Below are 26,020 nucleotides of genomic sequence, written 5' to 3' on the forward strand. Positions count from 1 at the left end.
GAGATGCGGAAGGGGGTGGGGGCCTTGGCTTGATGTGACTGCCTGCCCCTCGCCCTCTCCATACTTCACTTCTGGCTCTCGAAGTGCGTTTCACGTGAAGGGGACTTGGGAAGTAGCAGGAAGTCCATTAAGGCTGAAGCTTTTCCTCCACCGTCTTCAGCGGGTTGCCCCTTGCTGACCGGAGGGCCCTCCCAAAGAGAACGGGCCCAGTGACTCTGCTCTTGGGCCTTGCCCCGCGAAGCAGCCAGTGTTGCACCGCAAGGCCAGGCGTGGGGGCTGCCTGCTCCCTCGAGGAGGTTCTCTAATTTGGTCCTTTGTGCCGTTAGCCATGCTCGCTGACCCCATCCGTGTGGGCCCTCCGCTCTCCTGCAGTAGCCCCGGGGCCATCCGAGGCTGTGTCATGACACAGAATCGGAGCTGCAGAATTGCACTCACCCGAGACTGGTAGCTTTCCCCTCTCAGCCCAGCCTTGGTGGGAGGTCCTGCTTGGTGGCCCCGTTGCTCTGGCAGCGAACTCCATTTCCACTGCTGACGTGCCGCCACGGGGGACAGTCCCAAACGGCAGGGGTAAGCCAGTCAGGGAAAGTGTGTGTGCCCGTGAATGCGCCCTCCTGCCTCGGCAGGCAGCAACTCCCGGGAGGTGGGAGTGTGACAGCCTTCAGAGGAAGCTCCTGGGACAGATGGGGCATCTGCTGTATCTTGGTGGGGTCATCGTCGGTCCAAAGATGGCAGCATCCGTTACCTGGTGACTCGGTCAGGGAGTCTCTGACAGGCCGCACGGTGGGGTCTTCACAGACCCCAGAGATCACCCAGGGACCACAGGATCCCCCCAGTGGCTGTGCTGGAGGCTTTGCTGTTTGCACTCCCCACCTCCCTTCACTTTCCTTCTACACCCGTCTTAAAATCCAACTTGACAGAGGCTAAGAGGAAAAGAAATGAGAAATGAGCAGTACAGTTAACTCTGAGAAGACATTTCTTTATGTCTCTGAATATGAACTAAGCATAAAAAATAGTAATACTGACCTGGCAGTGAAGCCACTTTTCTGGTGACTTCAGTAGAAAAGTCTAGTTCAAAACACTGTACAAATTCTAAAGGTGCCCCAGTCCGGCGAATGTCGAAAGCAGTTCTAACTTATTTTTGTCATCGCTTCCGTGAGGCTCGTTTTCGTTTTATAGAAATCATTTTTCCTGTTGTTGTTCAGGGAAGCTCACAGCCAGATTGAAAAGAGGCGTCGGGACAAAATGAACAGTTTTATTGACGAATTGGCGTCTTTGGTACCTACGTGCAATGCCATGTCCAGGAAATTAGATAAGCTCACTGTGCTAAGGATGGCTGTTCAGCACATGAAAACATTACGAGGTGAGACCCGGGGCTTTATTCTTCATGCCTTTGCCCAGAAACTTTAGCACCCTGGCCTAGGATGTTCCCGAGTCCCCAAGGCACTGTCAGTCGTTGGCCAATGTGTAGCCTTGAGTAACAGGCATGTAATTTCCAGCAGTAGACGTGACGGGTAGAGGCTGTGCTGTGTGCACGTGTCTGCATGTGTACATGATAATCAGGCTTACACGCACGTCAAAGAGGACACTGCTGGTGTCCATTTGGCATGTGTGTGTGCCTGGACCCCACCCATACAGTGTGACACAGAAAAGTCCGTTTCCGTTTTGAAGAGGAGAATTCATGGCTCCTCTAAAGAGTGAGTCACTGGTTGATGGTTCTTGCTGCGTTTTACTGTCAGGGATGAACACTGATGATATTTTCATGTTCCTGGAATTTTCCCAAGCCAGATAGACTCTTTGTGAGGGAGGCAGAATTTTCCTTCTTCTCTGAATGTGGGGCGGGTGAGAAAACAAGCAGAAATGTGGAAGTGACTTACCCAAACCACAGGAGGAATCTGCGGTGTATCGGGCAACTTCAGCGAATGCTGTTCCTGGCATTTTCCATAGCCAGTCTTGGACCGTCCGAGGAAATTTGAAAGCGGGTGCTTAGTCAGACCTGTGACCTGCGTGGTAAAAGACTTGAGTCTTTATGTTTCCACAAAGCCACCAGAAATAAGAAGTGGTCGGTTTTGTCTGACTTCTGAGTGTTATTCAGACATGGCCATGTTATGTCCTGTGCTGTGAGAATGGCATCTAAAGCTTCCTATTAGTGAAGATGATAGAGATTCGATTACTAGAAGCTAAGTCTTATTAAAGCGGAAGGAAATGAGTGACAAACGTCGAGTTTACCGTAAAGAACAGGGATGCGGCTCCGTATGTGCCTTGTTGGTTGATCTGAAAATCCCAGACCCATCCTGTCTCCCTCCTTCACTACGGTACTTTGAATGGTTACGGATCTTTTCCATTTTATTGCTTCGCTGTTCTAACCATTCTGCAGATTCCAGGTCCTTCGCTGCTGGCCTTGTTCTGTAAGATGCCAGACTGGACAGCCTTTTAAATGTCCCCTTTCCGTGCTAGAGGAGCCAGCGTGGCTCACGGGAGGAGTGCCAAGCTCTGTTGCCTCACCCTGGTGAAGAACTCCCACTAGATGACTTCTACAATGTATTCACTTAGTCAGGGCCTGGCAGACTGGATGATTTCCCAGGCAGGCTGGGAGCGTGGATTTGAGGGACTGCTAGACAACCCGTTTAATGTAGATCCTGGGAGGAGGGGACCCTTCCGGGAGCCTCTGCGGGTTGGTTTCCAGAGCTGCCTTCTCTCGTGGAAACAGATTTTTACTTCCGTCTGTTACCTCTTGGCTCCCGTACAGTGACCAGAGCAAACTCGTCAGGTCCCCCGTGGGCAATGGTGGGTTCTGTCTGAAGCCCCCTCTAGCCCCCTGTGTCTGTTGAGGAGAAAGAAGAGAAGATTGCAGTCCCGGGTGGTAGGGACTTGGCCACATCCGGAAGGTTGGAGGCAGTGGCGTGGAACGAGACATCACCTGAGTAGAAAGGGTACCAACTCTTTCTCTTTCTCTCTCTTTTTTTTTTTTTTCCCCCTCCCTCAGGTGCCACCAATCCATACACAGAAGCGAACTACAAACCAACTTTTCTGTCAGATGATGAATTGAAACACCTCATTCTCAGGGTATGTTGCAGCGAGGCGATGGTTTTATCCACACTTTGACACATTTCTGAGTGAGGTACCCACGTGTGGGAATTTGATGTCTGAACACCTTTGGAGGCCCACTTGGTCTCTGCCTCTGTCTGTCTGTCTGGACGGTCTTCACATTCCTTCCCTGGGGTCTTTCTCCTCCCCTTCTACCGTTGCCTAGACAAAGCTTGAAGGCCCGGGCTACCTGTGCCTCAGAGGACGCAGGGTTTTGTTAAAAATGGGTGGTTAAGCATCCCATTCCTGAGTGAAGGTTTTAGAAAGGGGCGGAGACTGATAACAACGGAGAATTTCCCTTCTCACTTAACCGCTAGCACAAAGCCTCTGCGTGCATCTTTACGCCAGCATCCCATCAAAGCAACAGGGCTTCCAGAGACTCCTCTGCCCGAGGAGAAGAAGAAATGGGGGAGGTGAGGCTTTCCCCTCTTGACTGAAGCGCTTGCTTCATCTTGCTCGTCTCTGCAGAGAGGCCATTGAGGTGGTGCCGTGCAGCATTAGGTCTGCCTCTGGCGAGAGTGAGGTCCACTTGGAAACTAAAGAGAAACAAACTGGATTCAGAAACACGTCCTCTTGCAAACTGTAAAAAGGAAACTAGAAAAATCTCACTGGGAGTGATAGCAGCCTCCAACCCCCCACAACCAGGGTGGGCCTTGCTTGCTAAGGCCTGACGGCATCTGGGCCCGTTTCTTTGAGCAGGCGTTTGCCAAGCCTTAGGATACAGGCTACTCCGTCGTCACCCTCGTTTCCGGCTCTACTTTGCCTTCCGGTCCTCTGTGCATCTGGTCTGTGTGTTCACTCCAGCGTTCTCTATCCGTCCCCTCCTGATAGGTTGTCTGAATTGGAAAGCTTTCCGCTGCAAGGAACAGACAACCTAATGAACAAACACGGTTGCGTTTCTCAAACGTAGCTGGTCCTGCGGTGGGGCCACGAGGGGTTTGCGCAGTGGTTCAACGAGGGCAGACGGATCAGGCTCTTTCTGTCTTCTCGGACAGCCCTGCTGACCCAGCGTACAGCTTGTTTCCTCAGCGGGGCCGCTAGCCAGAAACCAGCGGCAGGGGAGGGTCCAGGCCAGCTGTCCCTCCTATCGAGAAAGGATACACCTTCCTGAAAGCTTCATCGTAGATGTCAGCTTCTCCAGGAGATGTTACCTGATCACCCTTAGCTTCAGGCCAAGGATTTAGATTTGTCCAGTCTCCGTGGCAGTGGCCAGCAAGAGAGAAGGGGGTTAGGAATTGGCCCGCCATCAGCATTTGCCACACACACTTTGCAGAGCCACATTTGTTGGCTAGATTTTCCTTTAGAGGTGGCACAGAACTTCAGCTGTGGTCTGGTTGGCCTGGGGTGGAATGGTTCTGGTGCGTTCTTTGCCAAAGAGCCATCATATGAGTGCCACGCTCTGGGAAGCTGTACTACTGTCCCTCCCCGTCTCATGTGTAGATTCTTGTTCGGCCAGGTGTTCTCCATCCCGTATAGGTGCACTGAGTTCTTTTGAACTTCTCTTTTATTTCTGTCAAAATCTATTTATTGGATGGTCCTACATTGCAGTTTATTGTCCGTGATCCTTTGGAGCCTCTTGTGACTTAATAGATCTGCTAGGCCTGCCTTCTGTGTCTTTCATGCACTAACACAACAGATCCTGTTGAGGCTTTGTTTTATGTGTATGGCACCATTCCAGGTAAATCCAAGTCAGCAGTAAACACATTAGACGGGGGCCAGGGCGTCCCCACAAGTTCGGAGTGGCCCTTTGGCCACCACCCTCAGGGCATGGTTACTCAGACACAGATCTGCCCGCCTCTGTCCATCCTTCTTCATGAAGATGTCCTTGTTTTCAGGGGGGCCTTGCTGAATGAAGACGTAAACCTTGTCTGCAGCATCTCTGGAGAGACCACCGGGGCTGGCTTCACGGGCGCATAACCTACGCGGCCTCATGTGGCCTGGGCTTGGCTTAGCGCTCTGCTGTTGGCATCTGGAAGGCCCTCGTTTTTGAACAAGCGCCTTTGCGTTTCCAGTCTGTACTGGGCCCCACGAATTAACGTGGCTGGCCCTATTGCCATACTCCTGATTTGCTGTTTTTAAGGAAAAAAAATTACATACATAGGTACATGTACATATATAGGTACATGAACGCCTATATGTAAAACACGTGAAGTTCGTGTTGTATATAACACATCTATATATTTTTCTATATTTATGTATATAGTATATATGAATCAGCTCCTTTTGTAATGACGAATGCTTAATAACTTCTCTAAATTTCGTATCCGATGCCCACGTCATCAGGGCGTGAGACAAGGATTTCAGTGCTGCTTCAGCTAGATGCTTCGTGTTAGCCTTGCCTTTCCTGTGCCTCTGTGCCCAAAGGCATCAGCGTTGATCTGTCTTCCCTGCTGGAACCTCGCTCCCCTCCCTGGCACGTGTCCGTGGCTATGACCTACCACAGAACGCCTGCCCCTTCCAGGAATTCCTGCCCAGGTCCCAGGAATTTGCTTCAGCAGAAGGCAGGGTCCGCTCAGCTGGGGTTTGACACGTTTGGCGGCAGAAGGTGGACTTCTGTTCTTGCTTACCAGTGCAAATCCAGCCGACTGCTTTCTTTATTAAGAGCTTTCAGGATGTCTTCAGCAAAGAGCGTGTCAGGGAGGGGTCAGCCGGATTAGTTTGTAACGTCCGGATCTTTCGCCCTTCCCCCCATGTTTTGAAAACCAGGCAGACCCCCCCAGGACTTCTGTGTCCCCTATAACTGACCCTGTCCTCCCCCCGAGAGTGAGCCGGCCCTCGTCCTCCTATGGCCCGTCCTCCTATGGCCCGGCCCTGCTGGCGGCCTCCTCCTAGTCTCTGCTCGTCTGCTGTCCCCTGGGTCCCGGCTCCTTCCCCTGGTGGCGAAGTGAAAGCCCGAACGTTTTGAGCCTCCCCTACGCTGGCCTCCGCAGCCCACTCTCTCCCTGGAGGTGCTGAAACTCACTTTGCTCAGGTCAGGGCTTCAGGCCCAGCATTGCCTCCAGGATGTCACAGGCCCCTTTTGTGGCACCTCACTTCATCAACAAAAAGCCCCAAAGCACTCCTCTTGCTAGGTGTGAGATGGGCTGCCAGGGAAGGCAAAGTTATTGATACCTTATTTTCTGACAGAATGGGGCTTCCAGCAGATGGGGCCGGGACAGGCTCTTCCTCTCCACTGTCGTCCCCTGCCCCGATGTCATCCCCTGACAGCACCGAGGGCCAGCTCAGGCAAAGCCCACCCGCAGCTCCTGTCCGGCTGAGCGGCCTCCCTCGTTCTCAGCCGCAGCGATTCGGCCCCTCCTGCTTGCGTCTCCGCACAGGTGCATGTGCCATTATTGGGCCTCTGGCACATGAATTCATTTCTGAGTTCTTTGAACTCAGTTGCATCCCCAAAGGCCCTTCTGTGGAACAGGGACTAGAGTTTCTCTAGGGTTGGCCAAAGAACAGACCAAGGACTAGTGAACGAAGCAAGATGTTGAATCAGAACTGTAGGGGTGAGCACAGGAGCGGGTATGTGGCCTCCCCAGCCCGGGGTGGGGGGAGCCCTGTGGGAGCTGGGTAGTTGTCCAGCTGCAGACTCATGGGTAGGATTCACACACATGTACACCATGGAGCCTGAGCTCTCGGACACTTTGGTATTTATCTACTTCAGTCCAAAAAACAGCATCTTGTCTCCATACCTGCCTTCACTGGGACTTCAGATTTTTACCTGTATTTAAAGTAAAGAAGAGGTAAAAAGAACGTAGGGGGGAAGTTTTGGCTTTGCTTTTTTGTCTCTCTCGGGATATAAGCAGCCCGGCCCTGGATGGAGGAATGATGTTTGAGAGCAGCAGTTCTCAACCCTGTGTACGTTGGAATCCTTTGGGGGTGGGGGTAAAAACAATGCTAGTTGCCCAGCGCCTCCCCAGACCCGCAGCATAAAAACCACAAACAAACAAACCGCACACTGCCCCAAATGTTGAGACAGTGCTCTGTAAGTGGAAGTGTCCAAGTTGAGGACAGATGGTGGCCAGGATGTTGGAGAGGGGATTTTGATCTTAAAGTTTCCTTCCAATCCTAGAGTCTGTGATTCTGCACAGACCGTTACAATTAAAGCAATAAAATAGGACTTCGCCGGACCTTCATATTCTCCAAGGAGAATTCTTAAAGTGAATTCAGCGTTGAAGAAATGACTTCAGCTGGACTGTCCCCTTGTAGTCATTAGATGAGATATGTCTGCCGTGGAGAGAATTTTACGGTGGATGAGCGCAGTTCCGTGCTTTGGATACGTACCAAAGAAATCCTTATTTGCGATCAGAGTGATTACAGATCGTGTTTCCTAAAGTGTGATAAATTGATTATCCATTTCTCCTGATTAGGCAGCAGATGGATTTTTGTTTGTCGTAGGATGTGACCGAGGGAAGATACTCTTTGTCTCAGAGTCTGTCTTCAAGATCCTCAACTACAGCCAGGTACTGCTCCGGGGTCTGTAGGTGGCGGGCAGCCTCACAGCCGCCAGAGAGGTCACCCCCCCCCCCCCCCGCCCCTTTCCAGAATAATTAGAATATACAAGTCGTGTAAAATGCTTGTATTGTAACCCCCAAGCCCAAGGCTTCTTCCAGAAAGTTCTTAATTTCTTCACCGAGAAATGAATTTAAATGTAGAAAAAGCTTTTAGGATTTCCGTGCTTCCCTCACTGGCGGGTTTGACGCTGATCTCCCCAGCAGCTTTATGCTTTATTGCGATGAAATGAATATCCCGCAACTAAAGGGGGCAGGGAGTGGGGGAGGGGCTGCCCAGCAAGGAAAGGCAGATAATCTAATACCAGAGGATAAAAAAAATGGGAATCCACCCACACTGTGTGTGTGATGAGGTGTCCCTTTTTTCGTTCTGCTTAACCTTGGCTTCCCCTAAGAGAAAATGATTGCAATAACCCCTACCTTTTATGATTTGTTCTTCGGATCAGATAAGATAAACATTTATGAAAGTTTCTAGAGCAGCGCTTTTCACCTCTTCTGTCCCTGGAGTTCTTATTCCCCCACCCATTCGTCTATTCACCCACTCGCTCATTCACATGCTGGTGTTTGCGTGGAAAGCTGGTAACTGAAGAATCAAAATAACACATAAATTAGAAATTAACGTTTCAGGTCCCCCAGAGTGTCTTGCTCTTTTTGGTCTCAGAGAATAGTGACGAAGGAAGTTTTTATCCTCTCCGCAAAGAATGAGGCTGTCGCGGCACATAGTCTGACACAGCTTGTTTCAGAACGGAAAGGCTTAGAATTAGCACCCACGCCCTGTGTTCCTGCACGGGCATTCGTGGGCATCAGAAATAAATCACGGGGAACGCGTTCCGCTGAAAGATTCCTGCCTTGGAGGAGCATGAGCTATTTATATAATTACAAATATAAGTAAGCCCTTCTCTGCTCCTGTGTTATCACAACCAAACTCCCGGTGCCTCATCCCTGTGTCTATACCTAGGCAAAGCGATTGGACACGTGTACGTGCTCACATTTGAAATGCTTGAAACTCTCACGCTTAGAAATACAAAATAAAGGCACGGCACTGGTTGGGGAAGTTCTACACCACGAGCTGTTGACTTGCCGGTTTAATGCTTCCTCCCCGCAGAACGATCTGATTGGCCAGAGTTTGTTTGACTACCTGCACCCTAAAGATATCGCCAAAGTGAAGGAGCAGCTCTCCTCCTCGGACACGGCGCCCCGGGAGCGGCTCATAGATGCAAAAAGTGAGTACAGGAGAGGCTGCGGCTGCTTCCTGGGGCCACTCAGACCGCAGCATGTGCCCCGTGGTCTCGGCCTCTGGCCCCCCTCCTCTGCCCTTTATCTGGGTCTCTGGCTAAATGCACTTATCTACATTCCTTCGTGTTTGTCTCGGTTTTGTTGCACGTACATAAAAGAGAAACAACTCAGCGTCCAAATTCACCGAGAGGAACAACAGCTCCTTTGATTCTTTCTGATTTTCAGTCGTTTCCCCCCCAAGAATCTAGAAGTGCACAACTGTATGCTTCTGAGTTTAAAGGGCTCACACCAGTGCGATTTGATCCCCCCCCCCCCGGAAACATCACCTCTATTTACCTGAGTTACGCATCTGCAGCCTCTTAAAATAAAATTTGACATTTAAATCGAAGATTCTTTGACCAAAGTGGTTGTTCCTCATCAGTTGCCTGCCCCGGCTTCCTTCTTGCAGCAACGGAACCACTGCTCCCATCCTCCCCTAGCTTCCCCCTCCCGTAGCCCTCCTGGGCCTCCGGTGTGAGGCCTGCCCGGTAGCTCTCCTCCCGTCAGTCTTAGTCTCGTGGGAGGCCGCAGACTCTAGCAGTTAAGAGGATGGAGTCTGGAATCACAGTGCTAGGCTCACTTCCTGGCTCCACCATTTCCCAAGCTGTGTGACCATGAGCAAGTTACTTCACCTCTCTGTGCCTCAGCTTCCCGATCTACAAAATAGTACCTGTTTCATCGGGATGTTGTGAGGATTAAATACACGAACGTGCGTAAAGCCTGTGGGGCAGTTCCTGGCATGTAGCAGGCCCAGTGCCAGTGTTGCGATGTTGTGGGTCGGCGCAGTCAGGCCCGACCACTTTCCTGCTTCCACACTCTCCGCTTCGTTCCCAGAGGGTGACACCTCCAGAGGAATCTTTAAACCATCCTTGACGCTAAGGCGGTCGTCTTCCTAAGAGTTCGGCGCAGCCCCTGCTACCTGTCTGGCCTGGCAAATTTTTTAGTGACATGAGGAGAAGAAGATGATGATGTTTGGTCCTTGCCTTTAAGGCTCCTACCATAGAGTCAGGGAGAGGAGAAGGTAGACGGCAGCCTGCAGCACAGGTACCGCCGTGGAAGGAGTAGCAGGCCTGGGGAATAGATGATTCATTCTCGTGTGGGCGTGAGGACAGGCAGCCCCGAGTAGGTGACGACTGAGGTGGGTTTGAAAGGATGAAGTACTGTGTGCCAGGTGAAGAGAGGAACAGAGCAGGGCAAACGTTTCTGGATGGATACAGAGGTGTAGCTCCGGCTGTGGAGCGAAACGAGCAGGGGCGGGGGTGGGCCAGGCTGTGTGCATTTGGGAGGCGATCACAGGGCAGGGCGGCCCTGTGGGAGGTGCGGGGGGGGGGGGGCAGGCCCAGGGGGAGCCCTGGCCGCCCCTCTTCTAGTGGCCGCTCGTTTTCCCCAGATGCGTTCTGGGGACAAGTAGCCGGTGGTCATGGCAGGATCGTAGTCCTGTTCCCCCTCCAGCGACCAATTGGTGCACAACAGCATAGGCCAGTGGAGACACGAGCAAACCACACGTATAAGCCACACGTGTGATTTAAAATTTAACCCAGTAACTCGAAATGAGGCCTTTTTATCTTGTATAGTCTTTGAACGCCTGTGTATATTCACACTTAAAGAATAGCCACATTGCGCGTGTTCAGTAGCCAGATCTAGACCGGGGTCCCGGAACCTATGTTGATTAACCCCCCCGGGGCCTCTGGCATATAGCCAGGCTTGAGAATTTGAGGCCGTTCTGCGTCCTCTTTCCCACTCCAGTGTCCACATCTTCCCCATCCTTCCAGTGCCAGCCCAAGCTCCCTCTCTGGAAAACACATACCGTCTCTGCCATCGATTTGGCACTAATCCTACATCACCTGGCATGATTCCTCTTTCCATGGGGAACTTGCATTTCCCTTCTCCGTCGGAAGCTCCTGCCAGACGGGAGCCCCATGCTAGATTTCTTTTCGTCCCCAGAGCAACTCCACTTGTCCAGTGGCTGCATTCTGGGGGATCTGGAAACACTTCAGTTGACCCGCACTTACCCACGCGTCTCGTAAGGCCTGAACTGTCCTGAGGAATGTTACTCTCCCGTCACCTAAAACAGTGAGGCGGGAAAGAAGAGGCTTTCGTCCAGGTCACACTCCCCCTCCTGACAGACAATACTACTCTCGGTTTATCACATTTTGTGTATTGATTTGCAGCTGGACTTCCAGTTAAGACAGATATAACCCCTGGGCCGTCTCGATTATGTTCTGGAGCACGACGTTCTTTCTTCTGTAGGATGAAGTGTAACAGGCCTTCGGTAAAGGTTGAAGACAAGGATTTCCCCTCAACCTGCTCAAAGAAAAAAGGTAACCAATTTCACCCCTTTAAAATCCCAATACAGCTCAGGCTGGCTTTCTGCTCTGGAGTGCTCAGCGGGGCGTTGGTTCAGTGCCTTGCAGATCCCAGGACGGCGGCCAGTGTGCCACAATCCCCCCCACCCCCCCACTGTGGGTGTAGGGCCGTTGGGGAGCAGAGGAGATTGGAAAGCCCTGGTGGGTGTCACGATGACAGAGATTTGTGGGAGAGCTTCCTTGGTTTAAACTCTGTTTGTTCTAATGTGGTTGAGAAAAAACTCTCTGAGCCACACTCCCAGCCACTTCCTGAGCATCCTACCAATCCACCATAATACTCTGGCTAAATTCGCCAGTGACCTTCATGTTGCGAAACACAATGGACGCTTCGTTCTTCTTCCATCTTGAAGTGTCGTCTTCCCTAGGATTCCACGAACCCTTTCTTCTCGTCTCCCCCATCCTCTGCCATTCTAGGCCCTCCTCCTAGCTCCTGCACTGGCTCCTCTTCCGTCCTGAGCCACCCTTGTATCTGCACTTGATCCATAGGTAATGTCCTCTGCCGCTTTAGCCCACGGCGCCACTTAGATGCCAGTGACTTCCAAGTTTGTATTTCTAGCCCAGGTTTTTAGTTTGAGCTCCAGACCCACAAATTAACTTCTTAAACCTACCTGCTCCGATAGCTCAAGGGCATCTCAAACCTGATCTGTGTAAAAGTGACCACGTGAGCTTCCCCTGACATAAATGGCCCCACCATCATCTAGTTGCACGTACTAGAAGCTGGGGAGGCACCCTCAGCTGGGTTTACTCCCTCCCTTCATCCGGTCAGTTACAAAGTCCTGCCACAATGAATTCCTTCTGCAGAAGTTCTCTGAAGTATGTTTATCTACCTCCCTGTTTACCGTACCACTCAGACCCGGGCCACTCTCTGCTCTCCCCACGTCCAGCAAAGTAGGCTCCTTACACTTTCCATCTCTCCACATAGTACCCCAGATGACCTTTTTTTTTTTTTTTTTTTTTTTTAAGTTTTTATTTTTGAGAGAGCGTGAGCAAGGAAGGGGCAGGGAGACAGAGGATCCAAAGCAGGCTCTAGGCCCTGAGCTGTCAGCACAGAGTCTGGAGCAGGGCTTGAACTCCCGAATCGTGAGATCATGACCTGAGCCGGAGTCACACGCTCAACTGACTGAGCCACTCAGGCGCCCCCAAAATGATCTTTGTAAAGCGAGTCTTTCTATCAGTTTCCTGCTCCAAACTGTGCAGGGTTGCCTGCTGCTCTTGAAGGAAATTTGAGAGTCCTGAACACAACCACGCACCCTCCACTCCTACCAGCACTCCTGTGTTCAGCTCTGCCGACTCCCTTTCGATGCCAACCCCCCTTTTCTATCCAGGGTCTCTCCGCACCGACCCCTCTGATTGGAATGCCACCCCCCCCCCACCAGCTTTCTTTCAGCCCGATAGCTCAGCTGGTCCTTTAGGGATGTGCATCAGTGTCTGCCACTCACTCCCTCAGGCCGCCTTACGTCTTCCTGTCACACCCTACAGATTTTCTTTCTAGCATGTTCTTGCAGTTGCACTTGTGCCCTTATTGGTATAGTTGTTTATTTGAAATCTGTCTCCCCCACTGGACTAGAAACTCCATGGTGGCACGTCTGATTGGTTTCCCAGTTTCCCAGTAACTAGCACAGACCTGATGCTTGGGAAACACCCCATAAGGATTTGTTGATGAAATTCACAGGTGTCCCGTCTTCCGTGTGTCCCAAAGTGAAACCTTTCTCCCTCTTCTCTAAAGCATACTCTGTATTCTCTCTCCCCTGGCTCCGCGAATAGCACCAGCAGCTAATTCAATCCCAAACTGTTGGCGTTCTCTTCATTCTCTTTCATACCAAGTGTTTTGATATTCATGCCAAATCTCAGCAGTTCTCAGAAACTTCTCCCACATCCTTCCCTGCCTCATCCTCACTGCGGAACCAGAGTCCAGTGGTCATCACCTCTCGGTGCATGCTTGTCTTCCTCCTGGTTCTTAGTCTCTTCCAGTTTACCTATCGTTCTGCTTCTCGGGTGTCCAAAGTACGATTTGCTTTTGCTGTTTCCCCACTTACATACTTTTAGAAGCTCTCCACTGCCCATCTCATAAACACATTTGTTAGCAAATAGTCTAAGACCCCAGTAATCTGCCCCAATTTGCCCTTCAATCTGTGTTGTGTCTTCAGCTGGAGACAGGCTTCAGCTTTGCCCTTTCCCTTTGAACCACCCAGAGCTCTCTGTTGTCTCTTGTACAGGGCGCACCTCCGTGCCTTGGAACATTCTCAGCCTCCGCACATTCTAGTCCCTTGGCCAGTGCTCATCCTTCTTGATCCATCCACCTCCTATGTTGTTTTCCTGGGCAGCCTCCTCTCTCCGGGTAGACTTAGATACCTCTTCCTTGGTATATGGGACGGCCTCGGCATAACCGGCCCTGCTCGGCATATATGACACCAGATGATAGTTGTCTATTTCTGTGTCGTCCTCTCCCCCTAGAGTCTCACTTCCGGAGAGTAAAGCTCTGTTTATTTTTCTGACTCCCTTCTGGCATCCCAGCCCACCCAAGGCTGCCTGTGTCCGCGCACAGGGCGCTGTGCTGACACTGACCACGGATTTTGCTTTCTAGCAGATCGAAAGAGCTTCTGCACCATCCACAGCACAGGGTATCTGAAGAGCTGGCCGCCCACAAAGATGGGGCTGGATGAAGACAGTGAACCAGACAACGAGGGCTGTAATCTCAGCTGCCTTGTCGCAATCGGACGACTACATTCTCACATGGTTCCACAGCCGGTGAACGGGGAAATCAGGGTGAAGTCTATGGAATATGTGTCTCGGCACGCGATAGACGGGAAGTTTGTTTTTGTAGACCAGAGGTAAGAGTCTGTGTGTTACCCTTGAACAAGAATGGTACAAGGTTTTCAGCTCTGAGTGAAGCAGAGAAGACTGGGCCATCAGCTGGCTTTCTAAGAGAGAAGGAAGTGATGGGGATCTCTGCTAAAAACTGAGACCTCTCGGAATATCATCATAAATACAGAGATGTTTCCCTTTAATGTCCTTGGCATGTAGAGATGGTGAAGTAGAGTGGTTTGTCCATGGCCAGAAGAGAAATAGTAGGCATGGTATATGCTATCTGAATGTGTGGACTGTTCCTGGGCCACTACAGTGACTGGAATTCCGGAATGTAGGGCTTGGAGAAGATTATCTAGTCCTGAGCTGTCTGATGGAGTAGTCCTTGGCTGTGGTGATCTCATATGGCTGTTCAAGGTTTAATTTCATCAAAATGAAGTTAAAAATTCCTCAGGCTTGATGGCACTAGAGTGTGTTACGCTAAACGAAATAGGTCAGGGAAAGACAGATACCTATGATTTCACTCATGGGAAATTTAAGAAACAAGACAGATGAACATAGGGGAAGGGAAGGAAAAAAAGAAGATAAAAGCAGAGAGGGAGGCAAACCATAAGGGACTCTTAAATACAGAGAACAAACTGAGGGGTGCCGAAGGGACGTTGGGTGGGGGGATGGGCTAAATGGGTGATGGGCATTAGGGAGGACACTTTTGGGATGAGTGCTAGGGGTTATAGGTAAGTGATGAATCACTGAATTCTACTCCAGAAACTAGTATTACCCTGTATGTTAACGAACTTGCATTTAAGTTACAAAAAAAAAAAAAAAGAGTAAAAACAAATTCCTCAGGCTCAGTAGCCATATTTCAGGTATTCAATAGCTACATGAGGCTAATGGCACAGATCTAGAACATTTCCATTGCAGAAAGCTCTGTTGGCCACACTGATCTAGTCCAATCTTATTTTTTACGGGTGAGGAACTGGGGCCCAGCCTGAAGACTGGCTACCTCCAATTCACAGCTTAGTGGTAATGGACCTGAGCTAAGAACCCAGACGTCGTGTTTTCCACTGCTCTCTGCTGCCTCCCTGAGAATATTCACAGGCAGATCATTTTTCTGGCTATCAGAAATAGTCACTGTATGTTGGAAAAGGACGCCACCACTTTTCAAGGTCCTTATGGCCCCCGCCACCATAACTTCTAATGTTTGGTCATCCTGATTTAAAAAAAAAAAAGGAGGGGATAGTAAAATGGAAATTTGCACTGGGGTTTAGATTGCCTACCACATTTTTATCTGACTAGTTATTATTTCTAAGCCTCCTTTCTTGGGATGATGACCCCTTTGAAAGGCTACTTCCTTTCCCTCTGTTTGTATAGCGTTGGTTAGATTCGGGTGCACCAACAAAAATACATCCATGTAGTAAGCCCTCTGAAAATCCAGCCAGCTTTGACCCTTGTTCTCACCGGCGGTAGTGGGGTTCATCCACTGCAGAGAGGCTAATTGTCTGAATTAACTTTTTCTTTAAAAAAAAATTCTAGGGCAACAGCTATTTTGGCATATTTACCGCAAGAACTTCTAGGCACATCATGTTATGAATATTTTCACCAAGATGACATAGGACATCTCGCAGAATGTCATAGGCAAGGTAAGCTGTACAAAAGGCCTTAAGTTTAAGGCGTCCCTCTTCTTCGACACTAGTCCACATAAGTGTTCCAGAGAAATCTGCCCCCAGTGATGTCAGCCAGCCTAGGAATCTCCAGGCCAGAACATCTCCGAAGAGAAGAAGCCGATGTTCCCAGGCCCTATTTGTCCCCTCACAGAGAACCCACTGACAGCCCAGCACTTTTGTGTACATAGGACAGTTCAATTTCTAGAAAGCATCTCTTGCCCAGAGAATTTACACGGACCCTGTAAAGATTTAGTATGGCTCCAACAGATCTGATTCTCTTTTCCATAAAATTCTGCAGTGCCTCCTGTATTTTCCTCTTGACTTAGGGCACTGCCCCATGTTAGCCTCCTGAGAGAGGAACCAGTATTGACCTGTTCCTTCACTGTCCACCGGATCCTGTCCATTCACCTCAGACATGCGTTTCCAAAGAAGCCCCATTTTGCACCTCCACTGCCACAACCCGAGCTCAGCCCTTGTGCCCAGCTGACCACTGTGATAGACATCCAGCGGGCCTCTGTGTTCCCTTCTGCCCCCAGTCACCTTCCATCTTTCATAGTTAGCCCATTTATGCCCCAGTCGATTGAGCTCCATACCGTCACATCCTTGCTTAAACCTCCCGCCTTTAGACTCAAGGCCAAATACCCTTGACGGGCACTCAAGACCCTCCCTCTCCTGGCCCTGCCCCACCTCCTCAGCTTCACGCCTCACCCCTGCCTGCAGAAAGACATCTCCTCATTCCCTGCCACTCCTCAGGCACTGCTGGATTCTTCCTCCCTCGAGGCTCTGACCTCTTCTTCTACATAGCTGCGTCTCATTCCTGTCCTGAGGGTGGGGGTCCCATCCCGTCTCCTCTTCTATCTCCGGTGCCTGGCACATGAAAGATGCTTGTTTGTTACGTAAAAGAGTAAAATGTGAATAGGTGAGTGACCTCCCTGGATTCTGCTGTCCTAAAAATGCTGTACTGCCCTCTGGCTTGATGATGGGGAAAGAACACGGGCCCTTTGGACAGGGCTTTTTCTCATCAGTGGTTCACTTCGTAGCCGATTCCGGTCAGAGGTCTATAACGCAGTCAGTGATTCCCCAGAGCCTCCATTTCGTACACTGAAAACTAGCAAGAAATTCATAAATGCCGTCGAAAGGCTCTGAATCAAACCCTCAGAAACAGCCTGTTCTCCGAGTGCCAGCTCCCTTGGCTTATTAAAGAGCGATGCCATGGAGCCTGAGTGCGCTTAGGATTTGGTTACTTTAATACATGGGTCTGAGGAAACAACATTCATGGTTTCTTTGCATTTTCAGTTTTACAGACAAGAGAAAAGATTACGACTAATTGCTATAAGTTTAAAATCAAAGATGGTTCTTTCATCACGCTGCGGAGTCGATGGTTCAGTTTCATGAACCCTTGGACCAAGGAAGTAGAATACATCGTCTCAACCAACACTGTTGTTTTGTAAGTGTTTTTCCTCTATCAGAGGCTCCCTTGCTTCAGAGATCAGTGCTTTGGGCTCCTTACCTGGGCAAGGGGGTACAGGCGACAGCCGGCATCACATCCTTTACTGCTACCTTGTTCATATCCCGTGAAGCCTCAGGATGGGCAGAAGCCAAAATTTCTCTGTTAATGACACGCTTCAGTACGCATAGCATGCAGGCCCCTGGCTTGTGGAATTGCTCCAAGAAACAGCAACATTTCCCTCCCAATAAAGCAGTTAGCTTTTGAATTCTGAAGGCCCTGCACACAGGACATCCACGGGTACTACCGTGCGGAGAAGGGGTGACAAACAGGTGCCAGCTCACAGTAGCCTTGGCTGAGGATGGGCGGGTATCCCTGCCCACCAGGCCGGTAGCCTGAGCACTGGCGGCTGGAGCGTTGCCTCAAAGGCCTGCTAGGTGAGAAGGGAAGGACCTCTTCCTTGGCAAGGACTGCACCACACCTCTGTTTCCCCGTGGTGTCCAAAGCCCCGCCTGTGGCTAGAGCTGAGTGAGGGGCTGGGGCGGGGTGCCTTGCAGACTGGCAAGAGAGGAGGCCTTGTAGCTATGGCAGCGGGCTGCCACAGTCACCATCTCTGCTGGACCGTGTCCCACACAAACTAGGAAGGCCCAGGCAGGCAGTGAGGCCAAAGGCCGGGATGATGTCCCTTGTGTTCTCAGACAGCGAGGAGACCTGCTGAGCCACTCAGACCCTTCGTTTTCTGGCCCGTCCAGGTCCACAGTGGACCCTGGACACCTTGGCCGAGGTGCGAGCTGCACGGTTGTGAGCAGGCCTGACTCATGTTTCCTTCTTGCTGGGATGTTCACAGAGCCAACGTCCTGGAAGGCGGGGACCCAACCTTCCCGCAGCTCACAGCGTCCCCCCACAGCATGGACAGCATGCTGCCCTCTGGAGAAGGTAACTATGTCCCGCAGGGGCATCGGGGCTTGCCCATGAGTAGCTGCTTGTGGCCAGCATACCATCCCCCCAGGTATTTGGTGTCCCCAGCTACCATATTTTATGGAACGAGGGAGGCCTCAAGGGGATGAGCGCTAACGACGTGGTCATCTCATCTTCTCTGCTGAGCCTGGAAAACCCGGAGCTTATTTTGCCTTTCTTGAGGCTGCCTGCACCCTGGAAGCCCTTGAAACAGCAAAGTCCTTGCTCCTCTTGCGCTTTTCCTCTGTGTTGCGTGAAGTGCTTTTTGTTGACTGTGACTGGCTCCTGGGGTGGGAGGAGGGTGGTGTCAGCACTGGGGTATGCGCCACACCCAGTGGGGCTCCTTCCCTGGCTTGGCTCCAGCCCCTGGGTTCTGCGCTTGACTTATCCTTCCACGGGACCACCTCTGCTTGCTTGGCTGTCTTCATCCCCTACCTCTCCATCAGTGACTCCTACGTCCGGTCTGTCTCTGGAGCTCTAGGTCTGTCTCTCCAACTGCCTCCTGGACAGAGCCACCAGGAGTCTCAAAGGCACCTGAAATTCGGCATCTCCGAACCGATTCTCTGCACTCCCTCATCTGGTTGGTTAAGCCAGAAACCTTGACAACTCCTTCTCGCCCATTGTATCTGAACACGAAATCTTGTCCCTTCTACTTAGGGACTTAGATTTCCATCGCTCTCCCATCTGTCATCTGGATTATTGCAGATAACTTTCTAACCCTAGTCTCACTACCCGCCCGCCACCAATCCCCTCCTTCCACTATAGATCATTCTCCATGCAGTGGACTTTCCAATAACCCAATCTGAGTGCCCTTTCTGTGTCAAGTCCTTTAGCACTCCTTATCGTCCATGGATACTGTCCAAATGCTACATGGCATCCCAGGCCTTTCCTGATCTGATTGGTACCTGTCTTCAGTCTCATCTATCACTCCTTTATCATCTTCATGATGAGTTTCTTGGAGTCATCTCCCCAGTTTTGTCCTGCCTCGGTGGTCTTGCATAGATCAGTTGCTGTGCGTGGAATGCTTTCCCCTCCTTACCTCTCTGCCAAGCTAATTTATACTCCTCTCTCAAGACTCAGCTCAGAGTTCAACTTTTCCAGGAAGCTGCACTTGGCCCTGGATGAGTGGGGTGCCTTGCGCTTCCCTGCCAAACTTACCACACCTTGTTTCAGCCATTGTTCTTGTCTGTCTCCCTGTTAGACAGTGAGCTCCTTGAGGGCAGAGATGCTGACTTGTGAGGCTGGCCGGCAGTACAGTGGTGGTCAGGAAACAGATGTTGAGTGCCTGAGGGGAATTAAATGCTTTGCCTTGGCTTCTGATCCTGGAAGCCAACTTGAGCTTTCTGCTGGAATGCCTTTTCCTGACAAGCTATGGCCCTGCTGTCCTCTAGGGCATAACCCTAAGGTTGAACTTCAAGTGGATCACGAGATGAACTGGTTTTAACTGATAATAGCATTTCTTCCTCGGTTCCCCTTTCCCACTCTCAGATTCCTTTGTTGTAGGTGGCCCAAAGAGGACCCACCCCACTGTTCCAGGGATTCCAGGGGGAACCAGGGCTGGGGCAGGCAAAATAGGTCGAATGATTGCTGAAGAAATCATGGAGATCCACAGGCAAGTAATATCTTCTAGTCTCTCCCTTAACCCAGTGGTTCTCAATCCAGGGCCTTTTGCCTCCCCCTCAAGGGATGTTTTGTAATGGCTGGAGACACTTTTGGTTGCCATAACTGGGTAGGATGTTGCTGCTAAACATGCAATGGATAGACACCAGGGAGGCAGCTTGCTCAACATCCTGCAGGACATGGGACTGCCTCCCCCCCAATCTCCCCCGACCCCCAACGAAGAATTTTCCAGTCCAAAATGTCAGTAGTGTCGAGAACGAAAAATCTTGCCTTAAAGAAGCAAAACCCAAACAGACCAGAGTTAAAGGAAATTTTCTTACTACTAAGGAGCTAACAAGGACAGATGAACATGGACATTACAGGACTACAGGAGAGCGATGACAGCCAGTGACCTGGGCCTTAACAAGACATTCGCTGCTTCTAGTCAAAAAGCTACCTGGCTTTAGTAATAGAGACCAAGCATTTCTGTAAGAGAAGCTCTCTTGAGAGGGCTTCTTTTCCATATGAAAGACAGCAGAAGCAATTTACCTGGGTTTGAGTTCTGGGCCTCTACTTAGCTGTGCTTAAGAGATTCACTTAACTTTTTGGTGTCTGTTGAGCTAAACCATAAAAGGGGGCAATAACTGTATCTCTCAAGGATTGCCCTAGGAGTGTGAGAGATCTCCGGGAAGTTCCTACAACAGAAACTGACAATAGTGTGTGCTCAAACACTGTTAATTACATCTGAGTCTTTAAGAGTAGTGATTGAGAGGGAAGCAGTTATAAATTCATCTGAATTTGGGGAATCAAGAGGGTAGTAACCAGGTCCTTAGGAATGCACACTTAATGGAACATAGTAGGAGAAGGGAAAAATTATTCTCTCCTGCCATGGATTTTCTCTCAGGAGAACTGAAAGCTGGTCTTGCTTTCTCATTAGCCATAGAGGAGGCTCTTATCCCAGTGGGTAGAATAGTTCTGTTCCAACCCTCTGTGAATGATGGGTATGGCCCCTTGAGTCTACTTCAAGATGTGGGGCAGTGTGCAGTGATAATCAGAATCTTACCAACCACTGATAATGATGCTTGAAACCACCCAAGAACAGTAGAAAACAGTCCTTGACGTCAAGGATCTTATAATCTTTGAGAAGTCTGTTTTCTTTATGATCACACAAAAAAGGGAGAGTACATGAGCTGAAGCAGGGAAGGGAGATTGCTAACAATCCTAATAAATAATGCTACGAAGTTTAGACAGGGAAAAAAAAAAAATTGTAAGAGCCCATTCATTGTAGGAGGCTGAGCAGATGTCCAAAGTGTTGTGCTCATAAGCATTATGGAAAGTTAGACTGGAATAGGAAGAGACGAAGGTGAGCATTAGTAAGTTTGGTAAGCTTACTAAGTTTTTAGTAAGCAATTAGTACCCATCTGTGTGTTCTAAGAGTGCATGGTATATAGCTGTAACCTACCTTTGAGGAGCTTATGATCCAGGAGAGAGAAAGCTTATTCACTCCCAACTCTACAAAACGGGGCAATACAGGCCAATGGCCAGAAGGCTACTAGGCAGTAGAGGGAGGGGTACTTGGGTAACCCGCAAGTTGCATTCTTCCACGTAGAAGCTAAAGGCCTGGTGGTCACACAGCTGCCACCATACTCGAGCTTCACCGCTAGGCCATGGCTTCCTTTCCTGAGGTCCTTGAGCCTGGCGAGCATATATGTGGATTTACAGTTCTAAGACTTTCTCTCTGGTAATCTACTATACTGAGAAACATACTAGCTGAGAGGACTCGGACCCCTTTTTCATCACCTGTTGCTTTAGAAGGCGGTGGGGACAGCTGCTGCTGCTATTACCGCTACTGCAAGGCTACTTTCTAGGTGTGGCTGAACCACCCTGGCACATTCCATTTCCTTAGAATATTCACTAGATAAAAAGTGTTTGTAGGGAAGAGGATAAGTCACTTGCTGTGGGTTCTAGCTCATGGTATGCAAAAAGCTACAGGGAGAACTTCTAAAGCCCCCTCCAACTCTGAGATCTGGATACTGTAAGAAATGAAACTGGCCACTCACCTGAAACTCAACCACCTGAAATGCAAACCCTAATCCGAGGGCTTTGTCAGTGAGATGCTAGGCTCCAGGGTCTGCATTCTAGATCAGGGCCTGTGGGATAAATGCAGCTTCTCGCCTATTTTTGTATATATCATGTTTTACATGTTTGCTTCTTTGCGAGAGAGAGCTCGTGGGTGCGCCCACAAGTGGGGGAGGAGCAGAGAGAGAATGAGAGAGAGAATCCCAAGCAGGCTGCACACTGTCGGCACGTGTGGCTCCAGCTCACAACCATGAGATCATGACCTGAGTCGAAATCAAGAGCCAGACGCTTAACTGACTGAGCCACCCAGGCGCCCTAAATATAATTTTATTGGAACACAGCTACACTCACTCATTTCCATATGGTCTATGGTTGCTTTCAAGCTACAATGGCAGAAGTGGATAATTGTGACCGAGACCATATGTCCTACAGAGCCTAGAATAGTTAGTTTGATCCTTTATAGGAAAAGTTTGCCAATCCCTATTCTGGGTCTTCATCCTTCTCCTTACCCCCACCCCTCACACACCACTGAAGAAAACGAAAGGCAAAATAACTAACTCCTCTTTTCTCTGACAGAATAAGAGGGTCATCGCCTTCCAGTTGTGGCTCCAGCCCATTAAATATCACAAGTACACCTCCCCCTGATGCCTCTTCTCCAGGAGGCAAAAAGGTAAGGCCGATGACTCTCAGACTAAGGCCCTTCTTAATCTGGAGAGCCTCTTGCCCAAGTTGCAATACTGGGGGTGGGAGTAAATAATTAGTGATGGTTGCTGAAACAACGTGGACGCTCTTTTCCTTTTAAGTAAATGCATCTATATGAGTTGAGGTAGAATGCATACCGGTGGAGTTAGGGAGGCTTGCTGACATCCTTAGAGGATTTATTTCATGTGAATGCAGGAAGGCAGAAAGGATGTTCTAAGGAATGGGGAGGCCACCACACTGAGGGAGTATTTCAAGAGCTCCCATGAAGAAAGCATTAGTGAGTGCCTTGCACCGAAAACTATCTAGTTCTTTACCAAGAACTGTCAAGGGAGAAAAATATCCTCAGTGTCCAGTGCAGGCACTGGAAATAGGAATACTACCAGAAGCAACTTTGGTGCTGTGGAAGCCAAACCGTGCCTTTGCAGCTGCAGAATACCTGGGGGATCTGCTACCTGGGTTTCCTGTGATGTGACAGCACAAGAATTTTATGTCACCAGCCCTCATGAAGAGTTGGCTAGAAGACTGCACTATAAATAGGCTTAGAAACCACTCTTTTGCTTCCATCTTTGCCAGATAATTTACAAGTGTAGGGGCCATCTTAATTGTAAATCATACATGCATTTATAGTGCCTGATGTCAACATAGATTAGGATAATCCAAGGGCCAGCATCTTTGGACATAGATCACCCTTCTCCTATCTCCCAAAACATACAGAGAGAAAGAATATTAGTAATTTACACAGACAGGACTCCTAGAACACAAATTGTATCGAGCGCAGGACATGGGTTTTCAAAACTGCATTCCTCAGAGGCTCAGGTTACCAGGAGCTGTGGTGCTGGCAGGTGGGATGGGGCAAGGGCAGTTGGGGGAATGGAGAGGGTAAGGGTAAGGTCGGGACTCTTGCTTCTACCAGGGCAGCTTTATTTTATATATGAATCTTCTGTAAAAATTTCTATTTGAAAGTAAGTTTCCAAACCCGATAAAGGTTTGAAAGTCAATTAATGGGTAAGAGTGGTCAATGAAAAACCCGAGCTTGAAGCCTGGCTTTGCCATGTGCTAGCTATGTGCCCTTGTATAATTATTTAGCCCTAGTTCTTGTTTTTTACTTTGTTTTATAACGAGGCTACTATAGGTTATGACAGCCAGCATCTTTGCACATTAAGCCCTGTTATAAGGTAATATATGTGAAAATTCCTGGCCTTTGTTAGACTCAGAAAATAGCACCAGTGGATAAAGCCTAGGCTTGGCACATCCTCAATCCCTGCTTGCAGGTTTTGCTCTTAGATCCCAAGATCCTCCATCCATATTGGGTCCAGGCTTCCAGCCCTTCCCAGTCACTTTCAAATTGGGCAGGTCCAAAAATGAGCCATTCAGTTTGACAACTAGTTCATTCAGAGTCAAGCTTAAAAAGTGAGGCTCTAAGTGAACCTCCTCGGTCCAGGGAGAGTCTGGACAGCCAGAGGCATAAGGTAGGTTCAGATAAAGTGGCAGCTCCCCTAAATATCATCTGCAGTCTTTTTTTTTTTTTTTTTTTTTTTTTTTTGGAGGGCAGGGGAGGGGTGTTGAGGGGGGAAGGACCTTTTCAGGGGTATCCCAAGGCCAAAACTATTTTCATAATGTAAAACTTTTTTTTTCTCCCACTGTTAATACAGGAACTGACAGTGCAAAAGCAGTGTCGGGTAAAACTGCTGGTGCTTTTGCAAAAATCACGGCAGTGGCACCAAACTGTACTAGTAGTCACTGTATTCTTCACCATCAACTCACAAAAAAATAAATCTTCAAGCCAGTTTTAGAATGTCCTTAATAAGCAGTAAAAATACTGCATAAAATCCTTGAGTCAATGTTTTCATACTGATACAACTGGGAAATGTGCATGAACTATGTACTGTCCTGGTTGCCTCAAAGGAAAGCACTTGCATGACCAAGTCATGAGCTAAACAAATTGCTTTTGTCATAGCATATACCATTTTCACTACTGCAAACTGCGGTTATTCAGACTTGAGTATTTAGAGACATTTTCTTGAAAATGTACGTGAGTGCAAGGAAAACAACTGACAGTGTTTGTTGCCAGTGAGAAAGTTTTAGCTTTCAAGCAAAGACTAGAGTTTTTGGAAAACTTGTAACTGCTACTTTGAGCTCACCAGTTTCCCGGAATTTAAAAGGTATTTCTGCTGATAGAGGTAATATTAAGGATGGTGATGTTTTGATGTATGGTGAAACGTGTCAATATTTAGATCTGCCTGACTCAGCCAGTATTTTCCAAATGACCAACGCAAAATCATGCAAAGGTACACCGATGCATTTTTATATACTAGATTACAAGAATTTCACCGATCAAGTTTCAGATTCCACGTTGTACCTAATCTTTAAGAAACTTCCACTTGAGTCTTGATATAGAATCATCAGAATACCAAAGTTATTTGAAAAGACGATTCAAATATACCTCCCTTTTCCACCAAACAACATCTAAACAGGAGAAGAAAATGAGAATCCAGTTAAATCCAGTTAAGCCAGACATTTGATTTAAAAAAAAGAAAAAAACAAGGACATTTCTGAACTTTTGTTGTTTTAAAAAAGCTATTTTTCATTAAAATGCTATTCAGGTTAACATATAATAGGTTTATTAGATTTTAAAATTTTTATAATTTTTTTTTTCAACGTTTGTTTATTTTTTGGGGGGGACAGAGAGAGACAGAGCATGAACGGGGGAGGGGCAGAGAGAGAAGGAGACACAGAATCGGAAACAGGCTCCAGGCTCTGAGCCATCAGCCCAGAGCCTGACGCCGGGCTCGAACTCACGGACCGCGAGATCGTGACCTGGCTGAAGTCGGACGCTTAACCGACTGTGCCACCCAGGCGCCCCTAGATTTAAAAATTTTTAGTTGTAACTTCGCATATAGGAAATATTGATAAATACAGCATACATAAACACATGGTCTTTGGAGTTTTCAATTTGTAATGCCACCTACTGGCAAGACTCGCAATCACTGCCTCCTTGGAAATCTAATCAGCTGCTGAGGTTTTAGTCCTTGGCCTTCAAGAATCATGTGAGTAGTGTGATCCAAGGTAAACAAATGCTCTAGGGATTTTACTCGGTCTTTAAATTGCCTGTGTGGGCTGAATCACCCAGAGAAAATAATTTGGGGGAGAAGTTTATCTTACTGTGACCATTCCTAATACCTTCCTTTTTGAAATCCTCGAATAGGAAACTGAACATTTCTCCCCCTACCTTTCTCTTTTCAACATGGTTCGTTTTCTTGATGATCTTGAGTCCAATACTGATTAAAACTGTTAATGATACAAAAACTTCACTTTTTGTTCGTAGATTTTAAATGGAGGGACTCCAGACATTCCTTCCAGTGGCCTACTACCAGGGCAGGCTCAGGAAAACCCAGGTTATCCATATTCTGATAGTTCTTCTATTCTTGGTAAGTAGCATTATTACTCGTTTCCACTGTCAGAAGCTTGCACAACATCTGGCATGAAGTCAATTTTAAGAAATGAATAAAACACACTAGTTCTAAACTAGTTTAAAATTTGTTTAAA

General features: G+C 48.8%; 1 protein-coding gene across 20 annotated transcripts in view; it reads left to right on the forward strand.

Annotated features, from left to right (window-relative positions):
• The window catches only part of ARNTL (aryl hydrocarbon receptor nuclear translocator like), a 106,932-nt gene that overhangs the window by 79,667 nt on the left and 1,245 nt on the right, over nucleotides 1–26,020 (forward strand). For 9 of the 20 annotated variants that reach the window (XM_045484567.1, XM_045484566.1, XM_045484565.1 and 6 more), the window contains 12 exons: nucleotides 1,203–1,360; nucleotides 2,984–3,063; nucleotides 7,440–7,532; nucleotides 8,686–8,803; nucleotides 11,027–11,176; nucleotides 13,806–14,052; nucleotides 15,560–15,666; nucleotides 16,987–17,137; nucleotides 17,985–18,073; nucleotides 19,583–19,706; nucleotides 22,349–22,442; nucleotides 25,800–25,902. In XM_045484567.1, the coding sequence (XP_045340523.1) occupies nucleotides 1,203–1,360; nucleotides 2,984–3,063; nucleotides 7,440–7,532; nucleotides 8,686–8,803; nucleotides 11,027–11,176; nucleotides 13,806–14,052; nucleotides 15,560–15,666; nucleotides 16,987–17,137; nucleotides 17,985–18,073; nucleotides 19,583–19,706; nucleotides 22,349–22,442; nucleotides 25,800–25,902 (1,514 nt within the window). The remainder of the gene's footprint in view (nucleotides 1–1,202; nucleotides 1,361–2,983; nucleotides 3,064–7,439; nucleotides 7,533–8,685; nucleotides 8,804–11,026; nucleotides 11,177–13,805; nucleotides 14,053–15,559; nucleotides 15,667–16,986; nucleotides 17,138–17,984; nucleotides 18,074–19,582; nucleotides 19,707–22,348; nucleotides 22,443–25,799; nucleotides 25,903–26,020) is intronic. The other 11 variants (XM_045484577.1, XM_045484571.1, XM_045484578.1 and 8 more) reach the window with 3 other exon arrangements.

Source organism: Leopardus geoffroyi, chromosome D1 (genome assembly GCF_018350155.1).
Source record: "Leopardus geoffroyi isolate Oge1 chromosome D1, O.geoffroyi_Oge1_pat1.0, whole genome shotgun sequence".
Lineage (NCBI taxonomy): Eukaryota > Metazoa > Chordata > Mammalia > Carnivora > Felidae > Leopardus > Leopardus geoffroyi.